General features: G+C 44.9%; 1 protein-coding gene across 1 annotated transcript in view; it reads left to right on the plus strand.

Moving 5' to 3' along the window:
* The window catches only part of cttnbp2 (cortactin binding protein 2), a 77,457-nt gene that overhangs the window by 26,094 nt on the left and 31,252 nt on the right, over positions 1-20,111 (plus strand). Inside the window, exons 3-4 of the mRNA XM_080474957.1 lie at positions 11,673-11,903; positions 17,425-18,847. Coding sequence (XP_080331083.1) covers positions 11,673-11,903; positions 17,425-18,847 — 1,654 coding nt within the window. The remainder of the gene's footprint in view (positions 1-11,672; positions 11,904-17,424; positions 18,848-20,111) is intronic.

Genomic DNA, 20,111 nt, shown 5'->3' on the forward strand with positions numbered 1-20,111 from the left:
CAAACCAGCAGCTCTTGTAGTGTCATTTTCCGCGGTTTGATCCAGTCTCAAAAGTGAATGTGAATGCGACCCGAGTCCCAGACTATCCAAATGTGACAGGACAACACTTCTTCTCCCACTGCGGCCTGATTGCTTGTCGGCCTTTTTGCACACAGCTCATTTCATTAATTTGTTCCTGCTCCTTGCATGAAGACCCATCTAATGAGCAGAACGCTGTGCTGTGATGGTGGACAGAAACCCCACAGACTCTGGGGCCTTGAATGGCACACAGACTGAGAATAAGTGTTTTAAAGAGTGCCAGCTGGTTCCTGTGCCACAGACCAGAATACCTGCTGCTCTGGCATGTCGCTGTGCCAGAGGCCCTCTGAATCATGCTGGGGTTCGTTCTCACCTCACCAACAGGCTGAGAGAGGCTCAATCCTGCACGGATCCTGGTAGAACAGATCTTTATTCTCGTTAACTCAAAATGTCATATCTGTTGTTTCAGTATTGGTGTGCTTTGAATATAGCTTCATCTCAACATCAGCTAAATGCTTTTTGATATGAGATCCTAGACATGATATTTGAAATATTTATTGGCACAACAAAGGTCGACCCTGCACAATATGAGAATGTTCGGGAATGAGAAGTGGGATCAGGATGTTTTTTGGCCGGTTTGTGAATCTGAATGGATTCAATGGCACCAGCAGTCGAGCTGTTTTCCACCATATCTCCTCAATAGAGTGCGACAGTGGGATTGAGTGCAGATAAAGGGTTAGAGACTTGAGGAAAATGTTGATTCCTGAGTCATTTGTTTTGTACAAGGTCTCAGAATGTTGGAGATTTGCTGTTTCTCAGTATGAAGCATTATCGAAAACACAACCTTTGGATGAAAGAGGTTTTATTGGTCAGTCACTTCAGGAAAAAACAAGATGAGAGCTGAATCAATAGTCAGAATATTTTGTGCAGCGCTGCTTCACATGATTACAGTTCAGATACAAGAGAAGTGTACTCCTGAATGCCCCACGAGCCCAGGCGCAATCAATCCAAGTTGAATGTTTTCCATTGAGCTGAACTGCAAGAAGTAAGTTGATCTGGTTTTGGAACAAGCTGACACCTTTTACTGTTGGGTTATGGAGCTCCTCGTGACCAGGGAGAGTTTCATTCTAACCTTCCAGTTACCAGTCTTGGTTAAAGTACTGCTACACCATGGTTCCATTAGTTCAGGTTTGTACAACTTCAAGATCTGTAATGGCTCAAGAAGCTTTCTCAAAAAATACAAAATGCTTTATTTATTTTGCACACGATTGATTTTCAGGTTACTGTTATTGTTCAAGGTGAAAAATGTGACATTTACTTTCACTGACAACAACCTGCTTTACGTGGACGTTTGAGATGTGCAGAGAAACTGTTAAAACGTTATGTTGAATGATCTAAAACAGGTAAAACCACCGAAAAAGGCTGAACGAGCAAAATGGCTAAAACATGTAAAATGGTGACACACTCAAAATAAAAGCTTAAAAACGGCTAGAATTACATAAAAATGACAAATAGCTCAGTCTGCCCAAAAACATAATAACATTTCTTCCCTTCTAACTCGTTATTCTCAAACCTCAGAAATGGTTCAATCATAAAACTTTATGAGCTGCGTTAGCCTTATATTATTTGTTACCTTCGCCAACGAAAGTTTGGGTTATAATTTGGCCGCATGCATTTATTTCTTTATTTTTATTATCTTCGCCAACAACAGTTGGGCGAAGGTTATGTTTTTGGCTGCATTGATTGATTGATTGATTTAGATTTTTAGATATTTATTTAGTTTCTGGTTTGTGCGTATTTTACCTACTTTTTGTTAAAACTATTGACCGGAATTGCATGACATCTTCAGGGATGATTTGTCATCATCCAAGGACCAACTGATTTTCTCCTTGTGGTTAGAACAGCTGAAATGATGGTGGAGTTCAACACAAAATGCTCTGAAAGTCAATTATCCAAAGACGTATCATTGCTGACATACTTGATTCCTCGTTGTGTCTGAGTTGCGAGAAAATGTCCTTTTCTCCCGTCCGGCTCAGTGTTAAAGATAAAGCATCAGCTTGCAGTGACCTTGCCTGAGGGTGAAAAAGCTTTTTCTCCACACCTTTTATTCCTCCCACTTCCTTCCTCCTGACTATAATAACCTCTCATTTAAGAATAAAAGATCCCTGCTGCCTTTCTCCTCTCGTTTCTCCTCCTCGTGTCTCTCTGCTCTCGCAGGAAACGCCACTGTCACTTCGACTCTTTGTGTTTGTGTTGTGATTTTAATGGTTTGAGCTAAAATGTCACATTGTTGGAGCTCAAACTGGATTGACATAGAGAGTTTTGACCTACAGCTCATTGGAAGGTCTGCTTTCTCCCGCTGAGCAGCATTTCAAGGTGTTTTCATGCCAATTAATAGTTTTGGTTGAATATTATCATCTTCTCATCTGGTTCATATCCCATGTTCTGTTGAAGTGGCGAATGAATCTGTTTCCTACAATAGGAGATCAATAACGGGAGTTTAAAGATAAGCCTGTTATATTTACCTAATGTATGTTAGCATTAGCTGCTGCTTTTTTCTTTTAAAAATGTGACCCATTGTAAATAAATTGCATAACTTTAGTCCTTTATTGGTAAAGTCACCTTATTTGGTAAACCAGGAGTGTCAAACATGGCCCGTGGCCCAAAACTGGTTTCCAAACTGTCTAATCTCCATCAAAAAAAGGTCCAATCTGGCACCAAAGACTCTAGTCTGGCCCACCAAAGACTCTAGTCTGGCCCACCAAAGACTCTAATACGCAGTGTATCTACTGAAGGAGTATTTTCATGAATGAGCAATACAACACTGAGACTGGAATTGCAACGATGAGTCAAAGTCGTCCACCAAAGTCCACAATCAATTTAGCCTCTGATGAATTGTGCGGTCGTCCTCTCAGTGGAGTGAGACATCCTGCTTCTGTCCTTTCACCTGTGCAACATCTCCCAGGAGTTGTTGTGCAAGACAGCGTTGAACTGAAGAGGCAAAACTTTTCACACTTTCATTTGCTTTGCTTTGCTTTCACACTGCATGTTTGAGACCAGGCTGGGACTGGAGGTCCTCTCTGAACTGATCCTTGTTGGGACTGGAGGTCCTCTCTGAACTGATCCTTGTTGGGACTGGAGGTCTTCTCTGGACTGATCCTTGTCGGGACTGGAGGTCCTCTCTGGACTGATCCTTGTCGGGACTGGAGGTCTTCTCTGGACTGATCCTTGTTGGGACTGGAGGTCTTGTTGGACCTGTGATGTCTCTGTCTCCTGCAGATGTGTGACTGTAGCTAATGAGTCTCCTCTGGTGTCACTTTGTGTAAAGTGAAGTCCTGCAGACTGAGGCTCTGGTAGACGGTCCTGTCCGTCCACATGAGTGTGGAGCTGGCGTCTGATCTAGGGTCACATGGCGCTTCAGCTCGACCCACATCAGCTCTTCACACAAATCACATTCTTCTTCCATGTCAGCTTGTTTTTTCTGTGTTTCTCCAATTAACTGGCACCACTGCAGGCCTGACGTCTTTTTCTCCATCAGTCTCAGTCCACGTCTCTGCTGATATCGCACCGTCGATGCCAGCAGCTCCAGTTTCTTCCTCACGGATTTCACAGTGAAAACTCACTCCGGACATCTCCACATTGCTTTCTCAGAACTTTGTGAAAATCGTGGCACTGGCCAGTTGATTTAGTTGGTAGAAACGGTATTTCTCCATAATGTAATATTGCCAGAGCAGACCCAACGACTCCCGGGTGAGTCACCGATCAGTTGGCAAAAAGCAGGAGATAATGAATTTTGAAAACTTTACAAAAGAGTATTAACATGTTTACCGTGTTTACACAAATCAGTACAGGCCAAAGTCCGAGTTTTCTGGTGGAGCGGTTTCCATCCATCCATCTTCCGTTGTGCTTTACCTGTCCGTTCAGAATCTGCATCGAAGTATTCTTCTCCATTTATGCGTATGTGTAATAAATGGTTGGAAATGTTTACTTTGTTGGAGAAGAGCTGTTAAATTCTAAAGAGTGAGAAGCACAAATACACAACAGAAGTTGATCATTTCTGTAGTTTCTTTCTCGAGGGAACCAGACCCGAGAGTCCTCAGGCGTGTTTGGACTTCTACAGGAGTACCAGGATGAGACCCATGAACACACAGGGAGAACCTGTAGACTTGGACTGGATTGAAGCATTTAGAAGTTTTACTTCTGCTTGTTCTGTCTGGAGGTTTGAGCTTGTTAGTTTCCGAGCTGATGATTTTTAATGTGGTCCTGACCCGTCACAGCTGCAGATGAGACGCGCTGTGCGTTTGGATTTGTTTTATGTTCCTCGGCTGTGCGCTTTAAATGTCACTGCTGATTTGCAGCTCATTGGGAAGATGGTGTTTCGGAGCGAAGGCAGTCTAATTGCTGTGTGTGAATGACAGATGGTCCCTGTGATTGTGAACCATCCGTCCTGAGGCAGTCAAGCCCCCCTGCTGACACACAGGCTCACAGTCCTCAAGTGTTTTGGAGCCGTTCGCATCCCTGGAGAACAGGAATAGATCCAGAAAGATCCCTCTTCTCCCCCCGAATACACTCGGCTCCTGACTCGCTCCTCGCTCTGTGTCAGCTCTGACCTAGAAAACCAAATGGAGACGGCGAATTCAACGAGGAGGCAGCACAGGAAGATAAATCCGGTCGGTTATCACAGAAAGGAGTTGTGGATGCTCCGAGCTGTTAAAGTCTCGTGTTTGTTTCCTGGTGTGACACACATTAAGTGGTTACGACCATGTGAGTGAAACCTGAGGGTGAAGTGAGGTGAAAGCGTGCCTCTCTGCAACGGTCCGCTCTAAAAATATTTTTACAGCTTTAGTTTTCCTCAAAAAGACTCTCCTCTTATAATCTGAAGACTACTGCACCACCTCCGTGTTCATCTCAGAATCAAGCTGACTCTTCATCTAATCAGGAAACGGGTATTACTTGTCTATTTGTCCTTTTTTGACAAAATTTAAACCTTCAAAATGGATTTCAGAATTTAAAAAAGATTTTTTTGTAAGAAAATCACATTTTATGGGATATCGTCAGAATATGGTTTAAAAAAACAAAAACATATCGAGATAGTATTTTTTGCCCATATCGCACATCCCTAATATACAGGTAGAAGCTCTGGTGAGAGGACCCGATACAGCAGACGCCCTGTAGTGAACAGATGAATCGGCGTGCTGAGGCAGTGGTTTAACTGTTAACTTACCTAAATCAGCAGACAACACTCCAAACACAGACTGCGGACTGGTTTTCCATTAAAATCTGCACACACATCAGAGGTGGAGAACATTGTTTAGATCTTTGTCTGTCAGCGTGCGGCTCTTTGATCCATTAACTGAAACCATCGGAGTGTGGCTCTTCCAGCTATAAATAGTTCCCATGTGAAACTCAGAGTTCAGATTTTCTTATTTTGTACTCGAATGCATGACTCAGTGCACGGCACCATTATCGACCGCAACATCCCTCTCACCCTCGTCACACAGTTTAACACAAAACCTGCCTGAACAAGATAATAGCGATGGGAGAACAATAAAGGAACAATAGCAGAGGATGATTAATTAACAGAACTACGTTTAACTACGCTTTACATAGAAATAAAGTCTCGGGAAGTAACGTCCATAATCCTCTGTGCTGTGACCTTCTGACAGATTAACACACTCCACAGCCGTTGCTACACTATATTTGGCAGGTCAGCCCAGTTAGAGCGTGAAATGCAAATAAACAAAGGCTCAGGTACAGAGATACTTCAGATGCACCAGCACAGCTGGTACGTGAAGAAGTTGGAGTTAATTGATGGATTAGAACCGGACACAGATACACCTGCTGAGAGCAGCCCCGTAAAGTTCCAGCATCAATAACTCTTTAATTAAATGTAATCAACACACAAATGAAGCCTCTTTCCCATCGGTGTGAGGTAGACAATATGCTACAAGCTTATTTTTGTCAAAAGTTGTCGTCTTGGGAGCAGAAACAGCACTGGTCTCTATGGCTGCATTAACACTGCAGCAGCTACGACTCTGAACTCTGGTCTTTGTGAAATTCATTTATTTGATTTGATCCTAATTCTACACAGGTAGGTTGGGTAGTTTAGCATGTGGTTTTCTCTGAAACAAAGGTACTTGTTTAACAGTCTTTCTCACCTCTTTGGTCCTTCTGTAAACTGGCTTGTAATGCTATCGAACCTCTGGCCTCGTTGTGTGGAGCTGCGAGCGTCTTGAGCTTTGGACATGTGAATGAAGCAGTCTGCACCGCATCCTGTCCTTTCCAAAGGGTATTTGCGTGTTTTTCCGGACATGAGCAGCTCTTCTTTTTGAGCTGGATGATTTTTGGACCTGGGACTGAACCAGCAGCGAGGCCCTGGTGTGACGTTCACACAGTGGAGACCGGATCTGAATGAGACTCTAGAATACCCGCTGCTCCTTTCTTCAGCAGTGCCCCTCCTCAGGGTTTCAGGGGGGCTGCCTTTGCCTCCAGTTGCTCGGGCTGTGGTTTCGCTCCACCCGTCCTCTGTTGCAGGACATCTCTGAGTGTCTCAATGCTTCTGGCTGTGTTCCCTGAACCCTCTCACCCACTGAGAGCAGCATGCTTGTAAAGGTTGATGCTAATAATACTGACTTCTCACTCAGCCCTCCACCTCGCAGCACTTGTAAATACTATAAAGTTACAGCGATGTGTTCACTCCTGTCTTTCCTAGAACCAGCAGGTAAACATCTTCTTTTAAACTCCTTCACCTGGAGACCTCCAGTGAGAACCCTTCCATTGTATTGTGGTTGAATGATGATGAAACTCTTATTTTAATCTCTGGGATTGTGTCGATCGAAGTTTGAAATCCCTGTTAGACAGTTTTCAACATAATGATTTAGGACCTGATTGTTGGTTCATCTATTGTAACATTTTTTGTTAACTTGTCTGGCCGGGTAGAAATGCTCATACTTAACCAATGTGCGCTTGTTGAAAAGAAGCAGCAGCATCTGAAGAAATCAAGCAATGGTTCTTTATTGTGAATAAAGTGTTTGAGCAATCAGATGGAAAAGAAGCCGTAATGGAAACTATCAGGCCCAACTGACTGCTAAGCCTTTGAGAGGAACGTTCCTCAACGTTCCTCAAGAAGTACATATGCTTTTGGCCATTACCCATGGTTTTTATGCTGTGACCTCTTAAATGATTTGTAAGTTAAAATAGGGTTAATTGATTCCTGTAAATGTTGGATGTGTCCATGTGAAGGCTGGATGTGTCCAGGCTGGTTGTGGTCCGATGAATCGGAGGCTGATGTGAGGAAACGGGACTCTCCTGCCTCAGATGTGAACCCGTGGATGGCTGGAATCGATGTAGCTGATGAGTCATCGACAGCTGATGAACTCTCGAGGGGGTTTAACGCCGTCTCCTGATCCCCACACCCCGCATGCTGTAATCAGATGACCTACGACCTTTTGGTCCAGGAGATATTGACCCACCACAGGAAGAGAAACACGGGAACTGAAAGAAAATGGAACATTTTCCATTCATCAAAAACTACATATTAACCCTTCATAGGGCGCTCATTAAAACCTTTTCAACGGAATGTTTCCTCTGGTGGTTTCATGATGTAACAAGACTTAATCGTTTTATTTGATTACATGTAAAGTGTATATAAAGACCAACAAAAGCTGTTTATCCTGAATAAAATCTGTTGAACAGTGTTAAAAACTGGCACAAATTGAAGATTTAAAAAAAATCTCTGAATTGAGTGATAAGTTTATTGGATTCCCTAAAATATTTTTCACAAGATGTGAGTGTGCTGCAAATATTAGTAATGATGCGTATCATATTAATTCAGTGAATTTATCATTAACATATAATGCATCTATGTACAACAAGAGAAGATAAATGATCATATTGGGTCTCCAGCTGTATCTTCTTTGTCCTCTCCTCTTTTGTCTTCGCTCTTGCTTCCTCCTCGTCTCTTTATCAAATATTCCTCCTCCAGCTTTCTGTCGGTTTACCACAGTGTTCTTTCTAAACTGTAGTAACATGATCAGAGTGATTCTGTGTTTCTATTGATGAGTGGAAAGAAAAAAATTTTTCACTCATTAAATTTTTCTCCGTTCTTACCTTATAGGTCCACGTGTTGCAGGGTTCAGCTCTATAATGTGTTTCATTATGACAGATCCTCTAAAAGCCATCAGAACTGGAGAAGACGGTGGGGAAGTTTGTGTTAGGCTGACGCTTATAGATGGCTCCTGTCTGTGTGTTTGTTCCAGTCTGAATTCGTTTTGCCATGTTGGGTCGTGTTGGTCTGCTCCAGCATGAAGCCTTCTGTTTACTTTCCCTCCAACGTCAAAGAGGGAAGATGGATGATAAACTTCAGACGGCAGCTGTGCAGTGAGAGAACTTTCCAGGCATGTTGGAAGTTTGTTCAGGGTCATCTGCCTGAATTATTACAAAGCACAGAGTGCTGATTTCATTTCACTACCATGAATGAGATAGATTTTAATACCTTATACCTGCAAGTATTTAAATATTTACCCTGAAATATATTGTACGTGTTCAGATCCATTAGAAGCCTTTCATCTCAATCTTCAACAACTCTATCAGAGTTTAAAGTCTACTGAAGTTGGAGGCCCTTTGCTCTCTGCAGGACGCTGGAGGTTAGAGTTTGACATGTGGTTGGTGCAGGTTAAAGTGTAGCTTCATGTGGTTGGTGTAGGTTAAATTGTTGGCCTCATGTGGTTGGTGTAGGTTAAAGTGTTGGATTCATGTGGTTGGTGTAGGTTAAAGTGTTGGATTCATGTGGTTGGTGCAGGTTAAGGTGTAGCTTCATGTGGTTGGTGCAGGTTAAAATGTAGCGTCATGTGGTTGGTGTAGGTTAAATTGTTGGATTCATGTGGTTGGTGCAGGTTAAAGTGTTGGATTCAGGTGGTTGGTGCAGGATAAAGTGTAACTTCATGTGGTTGGTGCAGGTTAAAGTGTAGCTTCAGGTGGTTGGTGCAGGTTAAAGTGTAGCTTCAGGTGGTTGGTGCAGGATAAAGTGTAGCTTCATGTGGTTGGTGCAGGTTAAAGTGTAGCTTCAGGTGGTTGGTGCAGGTTAAAGTGTAGCTTCAGGTGGTTGGTGCAGGTGCACTGGCAAATCCAAAATGACTCATAGCTCTAGTGTGCTAGTCTGTCTTTTGTGGGATTTTTCATCTTTTGGTAAACTTTGCCATGCAAAGCTCCTTCACAGCACACAAGATTTGATCAAAGTACTGTAGTTCCTCAGTAATGTGCCCATTCCAGCAGACTCATGAAGCCCCATGCAGCGCCGTGGATTGTTGTCGGCTGAGAGAGGCTGTTGAGCGGGTATGCTAACCCAACTAAGGAAAAAGACCTCACAGACCCACACTATTGAGTAACCATGTATGGTTTTTTTGTGGGACAACGGATGAAAGTGAGCCTTGTGCTAAATCCGGCATATTTAGAATAACCTCATGAAGAGATTGGTTGTTCATTAATCTGCACTGTCACGTCCAAATAAACTCTCTTCTTGGCCTACATCAGATCCATCGCACACAAGATGAGCGAACTGGAGCTAAATGAAACCTGGCTTCACCCTACGATCCCCGCACCGCTCGCCGGCCGGTGGGAGCAGAGGAGGAGGGCTCTGTATATATGTTGACAATAACTAGTGCACACGGAGCCAAACCATAGACTAGGGATGGGGCCGATCCGCTCCAGTATCGGTATCGGGTTCCCATACCAACGTAATTCATGGATCGGAAACTTCCGATCCAACCTGTGGAGATTTCTGATCCATGAAGCCTCGTCTGTGCTATACTGTTGCTGAAATGACTCCACAAGACATTCCCTGCCGTCGCTCTGCTCGCTGGCTGTAAAATGTGGACTGGACTTCCTGAACGGAGGCGGGTCTCAATGAGACGTGGAGTAATGAGTCCGGAAATCCATTCCACAGTTTGCAGCCAGCGAGCGTAGCAACACTCAATCAAAACAATGAAAAGCAGCTCCTCCACGCTGTCAGGAGGCGATTCACACCTCCATGAAGCTGCCCCCTTCTCCACGCTAAACTCTGTGAAAATAGTCCCAATCGTTCGTGCAGCATTAGAACTGGAAACATTGCTGTTTGAGGAGCAGAAAGAATGTCCCCAGGGATTAATAAAGCGATTCTGAGGTTTTAAAGATAGAACTAGTTTATTATGAGATGATGACATCACACAGACCCCCACATTGTCCAAATTGAACAAAAATAGTTTGTACTGCTTCCTTTTCTAACCTTATACTAACCTCAAGTTGCCTTTGGGGAGAATACATGCAAGCATTCGTACATTTCATACTTTACTGTAGAGAGGAGTTTATTACAGCCTCATGTAAAATCAACAATAATGATAATAATAATATTAAAGCAAACAGCTCTGGTATCGGATTAGTATCGGTATCGGCAGATATCCAAATTTAGGTATTGGGGTCGGTGCTGAAGTCGGGCGGCATAGCTCGGTTGGTAGAGCGGTTGTTGCCCAACCAATCGGAAGGTTGCAGGTTCGATTCCCATCTCTACTTACCTACGTGCCGAAGTGTCCTTGGGCAAGACTTTATTTGTACTTTTGCTCATTTTATTGATCCACAAGGGAGTAGCACCGGTAATTTCATTAAAATGCACATATAATGACAAACAAAGCTTAAAGCTTCTCCTCTCCTCTCCTCTCCTCTCCTCTCCCTTCGTTGGCTTCAGGTGATTGGTGCAGGTTAGGCCCCGTTTAAATGACAATGAACACAAGTGCAAAAGCGAAACTTTCAATGTTGCGTTTGGATATCCGATTACTCGACTCCATTTCCCACGGCGCACCCCCGCCGTGGGAAATGGTTGTTCTGCTCATGTGCAAGTAACAAACATGGCGGCCTCTGTAGTAGCATGACTATCAGTCTGTGTTCTAGTTTTATAGTTGAGATTTACCTCCAATAGTTTTCAATTTGTCATCTGTCCATAGAGATGTCGGGTTTTCTTCATTGTGTTAATGATTATAGCATATTGTTCTCTGCACACGTGTGTGGATTCTTTACAAAACAAGCAACAGCGCCCTCCCATGTCCCGGCTTACTAACTACATCATTGTTAGTGTGTCCGCCACGGTTGTGTGAACGCAACACTTTTCTTTAACTGACAAGACGTCGTCACTTGGAGCGTTGTCGCGTAAACAGGGACTTAAAGTGTTGGCTTCAGGTGGTTGTGGAATGATTAAAGTTCAGTGGTTTTCTGCTGATCGCTATTATGACTTTCATACACATACACTAAATATCAACATGTTTATTTGCACTAATGAGAGTGTTCACATCAATGAAGACGTAAAATCTTTAATGTGACGCACAATATGATCGCTAATTGGACCAATGTGAGTTGCTCTCAGAGTGGCCCTTCATCTGGAGTGTCAGCTCAGATCCAGCAGAGAAAGTGTGTTTGTTATTCTTCGCCGTGTGCTGAACACACACATTTCAAACTGCCACTGTCTTTGGACTCTGACAGACTCTGATGTGGAGTTTTGGAAAAGACCTCCATTTCTCTTTCGACATGAACAAAGATGCTCTTCTGTTCAAACATGCTGTCTTCTTTGTTGTCACGGTGGATTATACGAGTGCTTGAGTCCCCTTACGACTTTCCTCCTGTCTCCACAGGCTCAAAGGAAGGAGGTGTTCCTCCAGGAGCGATACGGACACTACAGCCTGACTGACCCCTTCCTGGCGCTCCAGAGGGACTTCGAGTGCGACGTCCCTGGAGAGGACAAGGAGCGGCGGCCCCTGGGGTCGAGTCCCATCGCCGTCCTCGAGGCTGTCATGGCGCACTGCCGGAAGATGCAGGAGCGCATGTCGGCTCAGCTGGCTGCTGCCGAGAGCCGCCAGAAGAGGGTGAGGAGGGGTGTGGGGGGCCGTATCGGCACGGTTCAGTTCTTAGCTGCTGCTTTTGGTAAAACCCGGTCTCTAAAGCAGCTGGAGGACCACAAACTGAACCACATCGTCATGGTTGTATTAGGAATAAGTCTCACAACGCACAGATGGGTGACCCTGAAATGAAGTGAGTTTAGCACCCTAATGATCAGCATGACACCACTGGAAATCAAAGAACCACAGGCAGAACATGCAAACTCCACACAGAAAAATACCTGCTAACCTGCAGGAGGAGGCAGTACTACCCACTGAGCTGCAGTGACACACATCTGCAGCTTCATTTAGAAAACAAATACCACATGAACAGACATACAGGAACTAAAACAAGCTCCCAAAGGCCCAACAGTCAGGATGCAAGAAGGAAGAAAGCTTCCTTATGTAACTTTGTTTTTCTCCAAATCCTTGGTGTAAATCTGTGCAAAGTAAGTTTAAAACCCACATAAATCCGTGTATTATGTACCCCACCTTCTCCTGTCCAGAAATAGCAGAGGGGTTTGGTCAGATGGAGGTGAACATGCTCTGATTCAGGGTGCAGTAGCGGTATCTGCCAACACAGTTTCAAAGAAAACAAGGCAGCTTATGCAGGTTGTTTTCCCTCTTCAGAAGATATTTAAGAGGAGTCTAAACGTCTTTTGAAATGTTAACAGAAATTGACTGCATTAGAGGATTTGGTGGCCATAAAACAGGTGAGATACATGGTTAGATCAGGAAATGAGTTGAAGGAACAGTGTTGATATTGTGAGGAATGACCTGGATTAGTCTGTATTTCTGGTATTTGAATCTCAGAAGATTGGTTTTGACCGAATATTCAGTATATTTAGACATAGCCTTCTCAGTTCAGGGTGGTCAAAAGCTCAGAGCGTCACAGTCATAGTACAGAGCAACATACTTTCACTCAAACCAAAAGAACTGATCTGTCGCTGGTTAAAGACCCTGATTCATCGGCTCAGTGGGGCTCCTTCTGGTTGCTGGGGAGAGTGAATTTCAATGGGATTGTGTGCGCTATCTTTATCCCCTACATTCCTTTCCTCTCCTGTAGTCTTCCAGCAACCACACGTTGAATTATCCATGAGGTTTTAAGCAGCAGTTTGTACGTAACATTGGCAGAATGGGTTTATGAGCATGTTGAGGACGCTGCCAGCCCATTTCTCCATAAATCTGCCAGGAAGTCGGAGGAAGCTGCCCCCACCCAGTGATGACATTCTGACAAAGTGTCTGTATTCCTTTCACTTGGAGCAGTAGTGGAGCTTCACTCTGTGCCTTCAGATATATACTCCTCTACCCGGGTTTAAGAACAAACCTTTTGGGAGACATTGTGCTTAGAAGCTTTTTTAAATGTATAATTTAGTGGCAGTGTCCAGGGAGCACCGGAGCGGCACAGATACCCGCTTTACATTGGCCTCGGTCTCACTGCGCAGTACGTGCTGACGCGGGACAGGCCAGGACGGTATGGTAAGGCAAAGCGCACCCAGACCAAACTCTGTTGCACGGTCCCACCACAGAGAGTACAGTTAAAAATGTAGGCGGGGTTGTGAACCACGCAGGTATGTAACGTCATTACGCAACTTCCATAGTGCTAGGTACCTCAACAGAGGGGTGTCCCGTCGAGAACCCGTCCCGCCTCGTCCTGGCACATACTCCGTGGTGGGACCGCAGCTTCAGAGATCATGTTCTTCAAAGAAGAGCCAAAACAAGGTTGGACCTCACTGCAGAGGCCGTTGAACAGTGAAGATATGGTACAGCCACTGCTGAGACGTCTGCACTCCAATAAGAGCGAGAACAAATCAGAAAGTAAATTTGAATCTGGAGTTGATGACAGTGAGTGAAATGTGACGACTGTTTAAGTTCTTGAGTACTTCATTATCTTGTGCAGCATCAGTTTACATGAAATAAGATAAGAAACACTTATTCAGTATTTTGACTGCGAGTCTCTGGATGGAAAAAGGTCTGATCTGCAGGGTGGAATCTAACGACTTTGTGCCAAGATGCCCGGAGACTATCTGGAGACAAGACCTAGTACCTCCTTTTTGTTTTGGCCACATTAATATTGCATCATTCAATATAATCAGAACTGAAGAACAAGGTCATGACTCACCGAGTCATCTACAAATTTTCAGCTGTGACCCCCCCCCCCCCCGTGCTGATTTTAAAACCTGTTCAACCAGAGTGGACGTAACCAAGGAGCTCTGACAGAGTGTATGAGACGGGTCTATAACCTGTTTCTCTGGAGCTGTGAGCCCTACCTGGACACTAAAGTGACCGGACATGACTTCACTCCAATGTTACTTATTGACCTTAAATGTTAAAAACTTCATCTTACTGATATTAAAACTTGTTCTAATCTGGTTTGTTCATTTAGATTAAAAAAAAAAAAAAGTACATAACCTCAAATGTAAATGGAAGTTTCACTTTCAAAACTTTCTCCATGATTTTCTTAAAACTCTACAAATAAGGAATGATATAAGGCCATCCCCAAAAGACATGAAAGGGATTTTTTTCTCCACGACACCGTCTCCAACATCTCACATCCTGAGATTTCTGCTGAGCTGGTGAAATAGAATACCTCACTCTGGTCTGCCACCCATATTCCCTCCCTGAGAGGGAGCATGTTGTTTTCCATTGTTGCTCACTAATCTTCTCCCATTTCTCCTCTGATTACATCCTTCCAGCTTATTTCTTCACTTTTCTTTTTATATAGGTTGTATTGTTACCTTTTAAATTGTACACTTCTTTATACATTTTTGTGATTATTTCTTGCCTGCGTCTGATTCATATACCGAAATAAATATTCTAATAATTCCTAACTCCACCTCACCATAATTGAACTTTCTTATAGTTTGCTCCATATAATGTCTCATCTGTACATACCTGTATGATTGTTTCAGCCATATTGATTTTATAGATCTTGAAAACTTTTAATAATCGTCTTTTGAAAACGCTCCCAAAATATTGCTGGCCCCCTGCCCCATCTATTGTGTTGGGTGTAAAATCTAAATCATGTGCAATCCATCACAGTAGCCTACTCTGCTCTGTCCTGCTATTCTTCGATATAATCCATGAGATTAGAATTTCTCCCTCTTTCAGCACCCAGTTAAATGAACTTTTTAGTCGTGGTTCCCTGAGCACCTCCCAGGTGTAGGCTCTCTGCCCGGAGCCTTGTTTGTTTTCAGCTTTGAAAATTGCCGACTTCATTCCTTCTGTCTGGATTTCCTTTATCAGAGTTTTGGCCCTCAGTCACTTTTTATCGGCATGTCTTCAATAGCTGAGCTGTCGGTTCTTTGTGGTCACTCAGTCAGTTCAGCTGAAGTTACATCAGATCAAAAAATGTCTCGTGTTATTTTGATCTGTTTGAAGGGAAGCAGTTTTTATTAAAATGGGCTGCTGGAGTTGCATGCGCTGCTCGAGGGAGTCAGCAGGCAGAGACTTCTTGACATACTCATGGAAACGTCATTAAAATGAACATACTAGTAATCGGTTACTAACGTGTTGCGGTAATGCATTCACTTATAACCAGTGATGCCGGTAACGCGTTAATTAGTAACACGTTACTCTCATATGACCGCTTTTTTCAGTAACGAGTAATCTAACGCGTTACTATTTCCAAACCAGGAATCAGATTAAAGTTATTTATCCAAGCCACTGTGCGTTACTATTGTAGCGTCCCGCAGGACTTTGGAAAGGAAGACGGCAATTATAAGGTCACATATAGCAGGCAGTGTGAATAAATAGATAGATGAATAATGCAACAACAGACTACATCACGGGGTAAATAAATACTACTAATAGTAAAAATCTAATATTAGAACTATGGGTCAGATATAAATACAACAAAGAATGAAGGTCAAAGGTTAAATATGTATTACACAGGAGGTCAGGCAGTGATCAAAACACAGATGTAATTTTTATGTTGAGACGATGGGGGGGGTGTTGTCGGCAGCTGCTGAAGGTAACTAAAAAGTAACTTGCAATCTAACTAAGTTACTTTAAAAACAAGTAATCAGTAAAGAAACTAAGTTTCTTTTTAAAAGAGTGACTCGTAGTCAGTAATCGCATTACTATTTCAAGGTGGCAACACTGCTTATAACGGATAATATTCACCAGCACTTGTCATATAATCAGTCTGTGCTACAGCTGTACAATGGAAGCGAGACGAGAAGAAGTAAATACCCGAAGATATGATTTCTCCTCCAGTGAGAGGTAGAAGGAGTGGTTTGGATAAGAAGCAGAATTTAATGGCAGGCATTCAGCAAGTAACCCCTGACAAAATATGTAAATAACATTGCGGTATTGTTGGTGTAAAGTGTAAGTAGAATGACTCCTGTGACACATCAGACGGAGCTGTTTCAGATTCCTGGGCTTTCTGAAGCTGCGTCACCACTAAACAGGCTCCCCAGCTCAGCCTCTGACAATTCAGGGATTAAGAGGCGGGAAGACGTTCAGAAGCCGCTGCAGCAGTTATGTTTGCTCTGCTTTATCACCACATATATCAGGAGATGGTCCTAATCCTGCAAGGTCCAGTCTGCTCTGCCTGCTGTGTTGCCACCTTCACATAAGGCGACTTAAAACAAACATAATCCTCTCTCAATTAGCAGCTAGTTGTAGCACCTCCTTTTGGGGAACAACTGGTGTTCCCCTGCTGCTGACAGAGCCCCTCCCGGGTTCAGCTGGGGGGATTATGAGCTGTCCCAGGTGATTTGGAGGTTCAGACACGGGGAAAAGGGTTTCCACTTCATTGTTGGAGGCTTGTTAGGAGTGCCTAGGTCTTGAAAACAGTTGGTGAGTCCTGGATTAGCCCTGTAACCCTCTGTGAAGCCCCCCGGTATTAACAATAGCAGGACTAATCCAGGGACAGAAGCAACTTTTGGAAAAGTAATTTCTCTGCACTACCAATTCCCAAAGACACCTTAAAGATTCATCAAGTGTTGATTACTGTCAATATGCATTTATTGTATCAAACGTAGACCTACATCAGAGGATTTGTGAATTCAGGAACATTTATATTTGGTGTGAAATGGAGAAAGTGACTATTTTTAAGTTTGAAGGTAGCAGACCTGATGGTAGGATGTAGATTGATTTCTGACTCCAATCAGGTCCCATGTGCTTCGTTTGAGAAGCTCAGAGCTAAAGTGAAGTTTTCACACCGTTAATAAAAGTATGAACCTGATGTATCTGAACACACTACTGGTCAGGTTCTCATTAGCAGGCCTCCGATAACTTTGGGACAGAAAATGTATCATAACTAGAAACTTTTTTTTAATATTACTCTATAACTCTAAATGCTGTCATGTTTGCCTGCATCATGAGTTCGAACTTCTTTAGGCATGAACTCCCTGGAGTCGTGATCATTTTTAGGGCAATTTCTCCATCAAGTTTCTTTCCTGTTTCTTTACTCTGTTGATGGTATTGATTGTAAAAGTGTTGAGGCTGTCTGGTTCTACGAACCACTGTGAGGTCTGACTTGTGCCACTGTTCATCCTTGTAGCTGGAGATGGAGAAGCTGCAGCTTCAGAGTCTGGAGCAGGAGCATCGGAAGCTGACGGCGCAGCTGAAGGACGAGCGCGAGAAGAACAAGCACATCGTGATGATGCTGGTGCGCGAGTGCAAGCAGCTGGCCACGCGCCTGGTGGAGGAGTCGCAGCGCTTCGATGAGCTGCAGGCCCGCCTGGATGAGGAGGCGCGCTGCTCCGGGCGGCTGCAGGAGGAGCTGGGCGCCGAGCGTCAGCACGGCCATCAGATGGAAGCCAAGATGGAGAAGCAGCTGTCGGAGTTCGACACGGAGCGCGAGCAGCTCCGCGCCAGGCTGGGCCGCGAGGAGGCGGAGAGTCTGGCTCTGCGGCAGCAGGTGGAGCAGCTCCGAACTGAACGGGGCGGCGGGAAGGACAGTGCCGCCCAGCCCGCCGCCTCCGGGGTTGAACCTGCTGCCGTCACCACCACGTCAACCAAACCCAAAGCTGTGATGTCGGTCTCCGTAGCCACGGAGCCCATCAGCTCCAGGACAACCTCCTGCCAAACGGACCCGTCCCCCGCCGAGGTGGACGGTCCAAAGAAGAGTCCCCTCACCATACCAGTCAAACCCACCCCCGCCAACTACGTGGGCCTGAGCCTGCCAAAGACGTCCGGCCGGGGGGCCGTCCACGGCAGCTCAGGAGGACTGGCACAGACGGAGAATGGCTCGGAGGGCCAAGCCCCCCACGGTTTACCCAGCGGGGTCAGCCCTCGAGTCCAGGCGGCTCGTTACAAATTCCAGGAACAGGATCAAAACGGCACGGCGTCTCAGAGCCCTCCTGCCCGCGACCTCTCCCCCACCAACCGGGACAACTTCACTGCCAAGCAGCAGGCACGTCACACCGTCACACAGGTCCTGTCACGCTTCACCAGCCCCCCAGCAGGAGGCGCCGGATCCCTCCGTCCCAGCCTGCCGCACTCTGCCTCGGAGGGCGGCCCTTTTCCCAGCCGCCTGAGCCACCCCATCGGCATCAAGTCTCCCACGGTGGCCAGGATCGACCGGGGGAACCCTCCCCCCATACCTCCCAAAAAGCCTGGGCTATCCCAGACCCCCTCACCTCCTCACCCCCCCATCAAAGTAGTGGGGGACAGCAGCCGCTCCCCTGGGGTGGGGCTCAAACCCGCCACGCCCCAACTGCCGCCCAAACCCGCCCTGGACCTGGTCCCGGCCCTGACGGCCTCTCAGGTGGGTGCCTGCTCCCTCCCCCGCTCCCCGGGGTCCGGACGGGGCGCTCAGCGGCAGTCGGCGGCAGCATGTGCAGAGTGCCCCCACATCATCAGTCCTCCCTCCATAAACCCCCTTTCACCCACCTCCTCCTCCTCCTCCTCCCCCTCCATTAGTGCTCCGTGTTTTGGTAGCTCCCCCGCCTCACCGGGCCGGCCCCTGGCAGCAGCATCAGGTAAAGGGGCTCCTCAGCGCTCTCACCAGCTCTCCCTCCTGCCTCTCTTCTTCCACTCTGTGATCAAGTGACCACAGCTCAGGTTCTTCCTCTCTCTTCCTCTTTACGTCTTCTGGGAACCTTTCATCTGCCGTCCTGTCAGGGTCAGTCTCAGCAGCACACGCTGACAACACGGTGCTAACATTAGAACATGTGAGCGGAGGCAGAGCAGAGCACCCCCGGTGGGCCGGGGCAGATCTTCCTCTCAGTAACCCCTGTCCTCTCTGAAGCTGATGCCAGAGGCTGCGCTCTTCTTCCCCTTTTTCATCCTCCATCCAAATGCATGCCATTGACCACTCCTCCACGCGCTGCACTCCTTCCTGTCATTCACTAACCCACGTTTTTACTGCGCATGTTTAGAAGAGATATTCATGTTCTTGCTGTTTGACTCTCTGAGATTAAAATAGTATTGAGGGATCTTTAGAACTAAAAAGAAGTAAAAAAAAAAAATCTTTATTTTGTTGTCACTTATTTAGTGCTGCATGAAAACTCAACAAGCTTTAATCCCTTCATGACCCAGCAGACATAACGTGCTGCTACAGGCTGAGAACTTTCCCTTTGTATGTTTGAGTTTCTGACACTCAAACTTGAGTGTTGTTCTAATTATTACATTTATTTTATAACTTTACATTCAGTCAAGATTAGTGACACCAACTTAATGAAATTAACTCTTGTAAACTTAATTTCATTAGATGCATGTGAATTACAGGTGCATGACAACAACCATTGAGACCAAAGAAAAAGGATATATTTATATATTTAAGCTCTCATGATTTGGTCGGTCTCATTTATAGATCAACTTTTGAAGTTGAACCGACCTACTTTAAACTTTCAACCTGCAGTTTGAATGAAAATGTGAATCCAGACAAACATATTAACAGCGGCTTTGTTGATTTCTGAAGATGTTGTGTTGTATTGCAACATCTGTTATATTGATCACATTTCACCCCAGGAAACAAAAGGCCACAGAAACTACAACCAGCCTCATTCTTTCTTGTCCCATTGTATATCAACTCCAATCATCCTCCTTTTAATTCCCAAATTGCCCCATAACATGTGCGCTCTAATGCCCTGCAGTAAATCTTCAGATAGCAGTTAGCTCTGTGGTTTGTTCAGGAGTTACTGCCTCAGAGGACAGTTACTGCCCAGTTTCTGTCATTTTCTGTTATTTTCTTTGCCTGTGTGTGTCAAATGATTTTTTATTTCCAGCAGGAAGCTGATGAAT

This window comes from Lipophrys pholis (genome assembly GCF_963383615.2).
Source record: "Lipophrys pholis genome assembly, chromosome: 11".
Taxonomy (NCBI): domain Eukaryota; kingdom Metazoa; phylum Chordata; class Actinopteri; order Blenniiformes; family Blenniidae; genus Lipophrys; species Lipophrys pholis.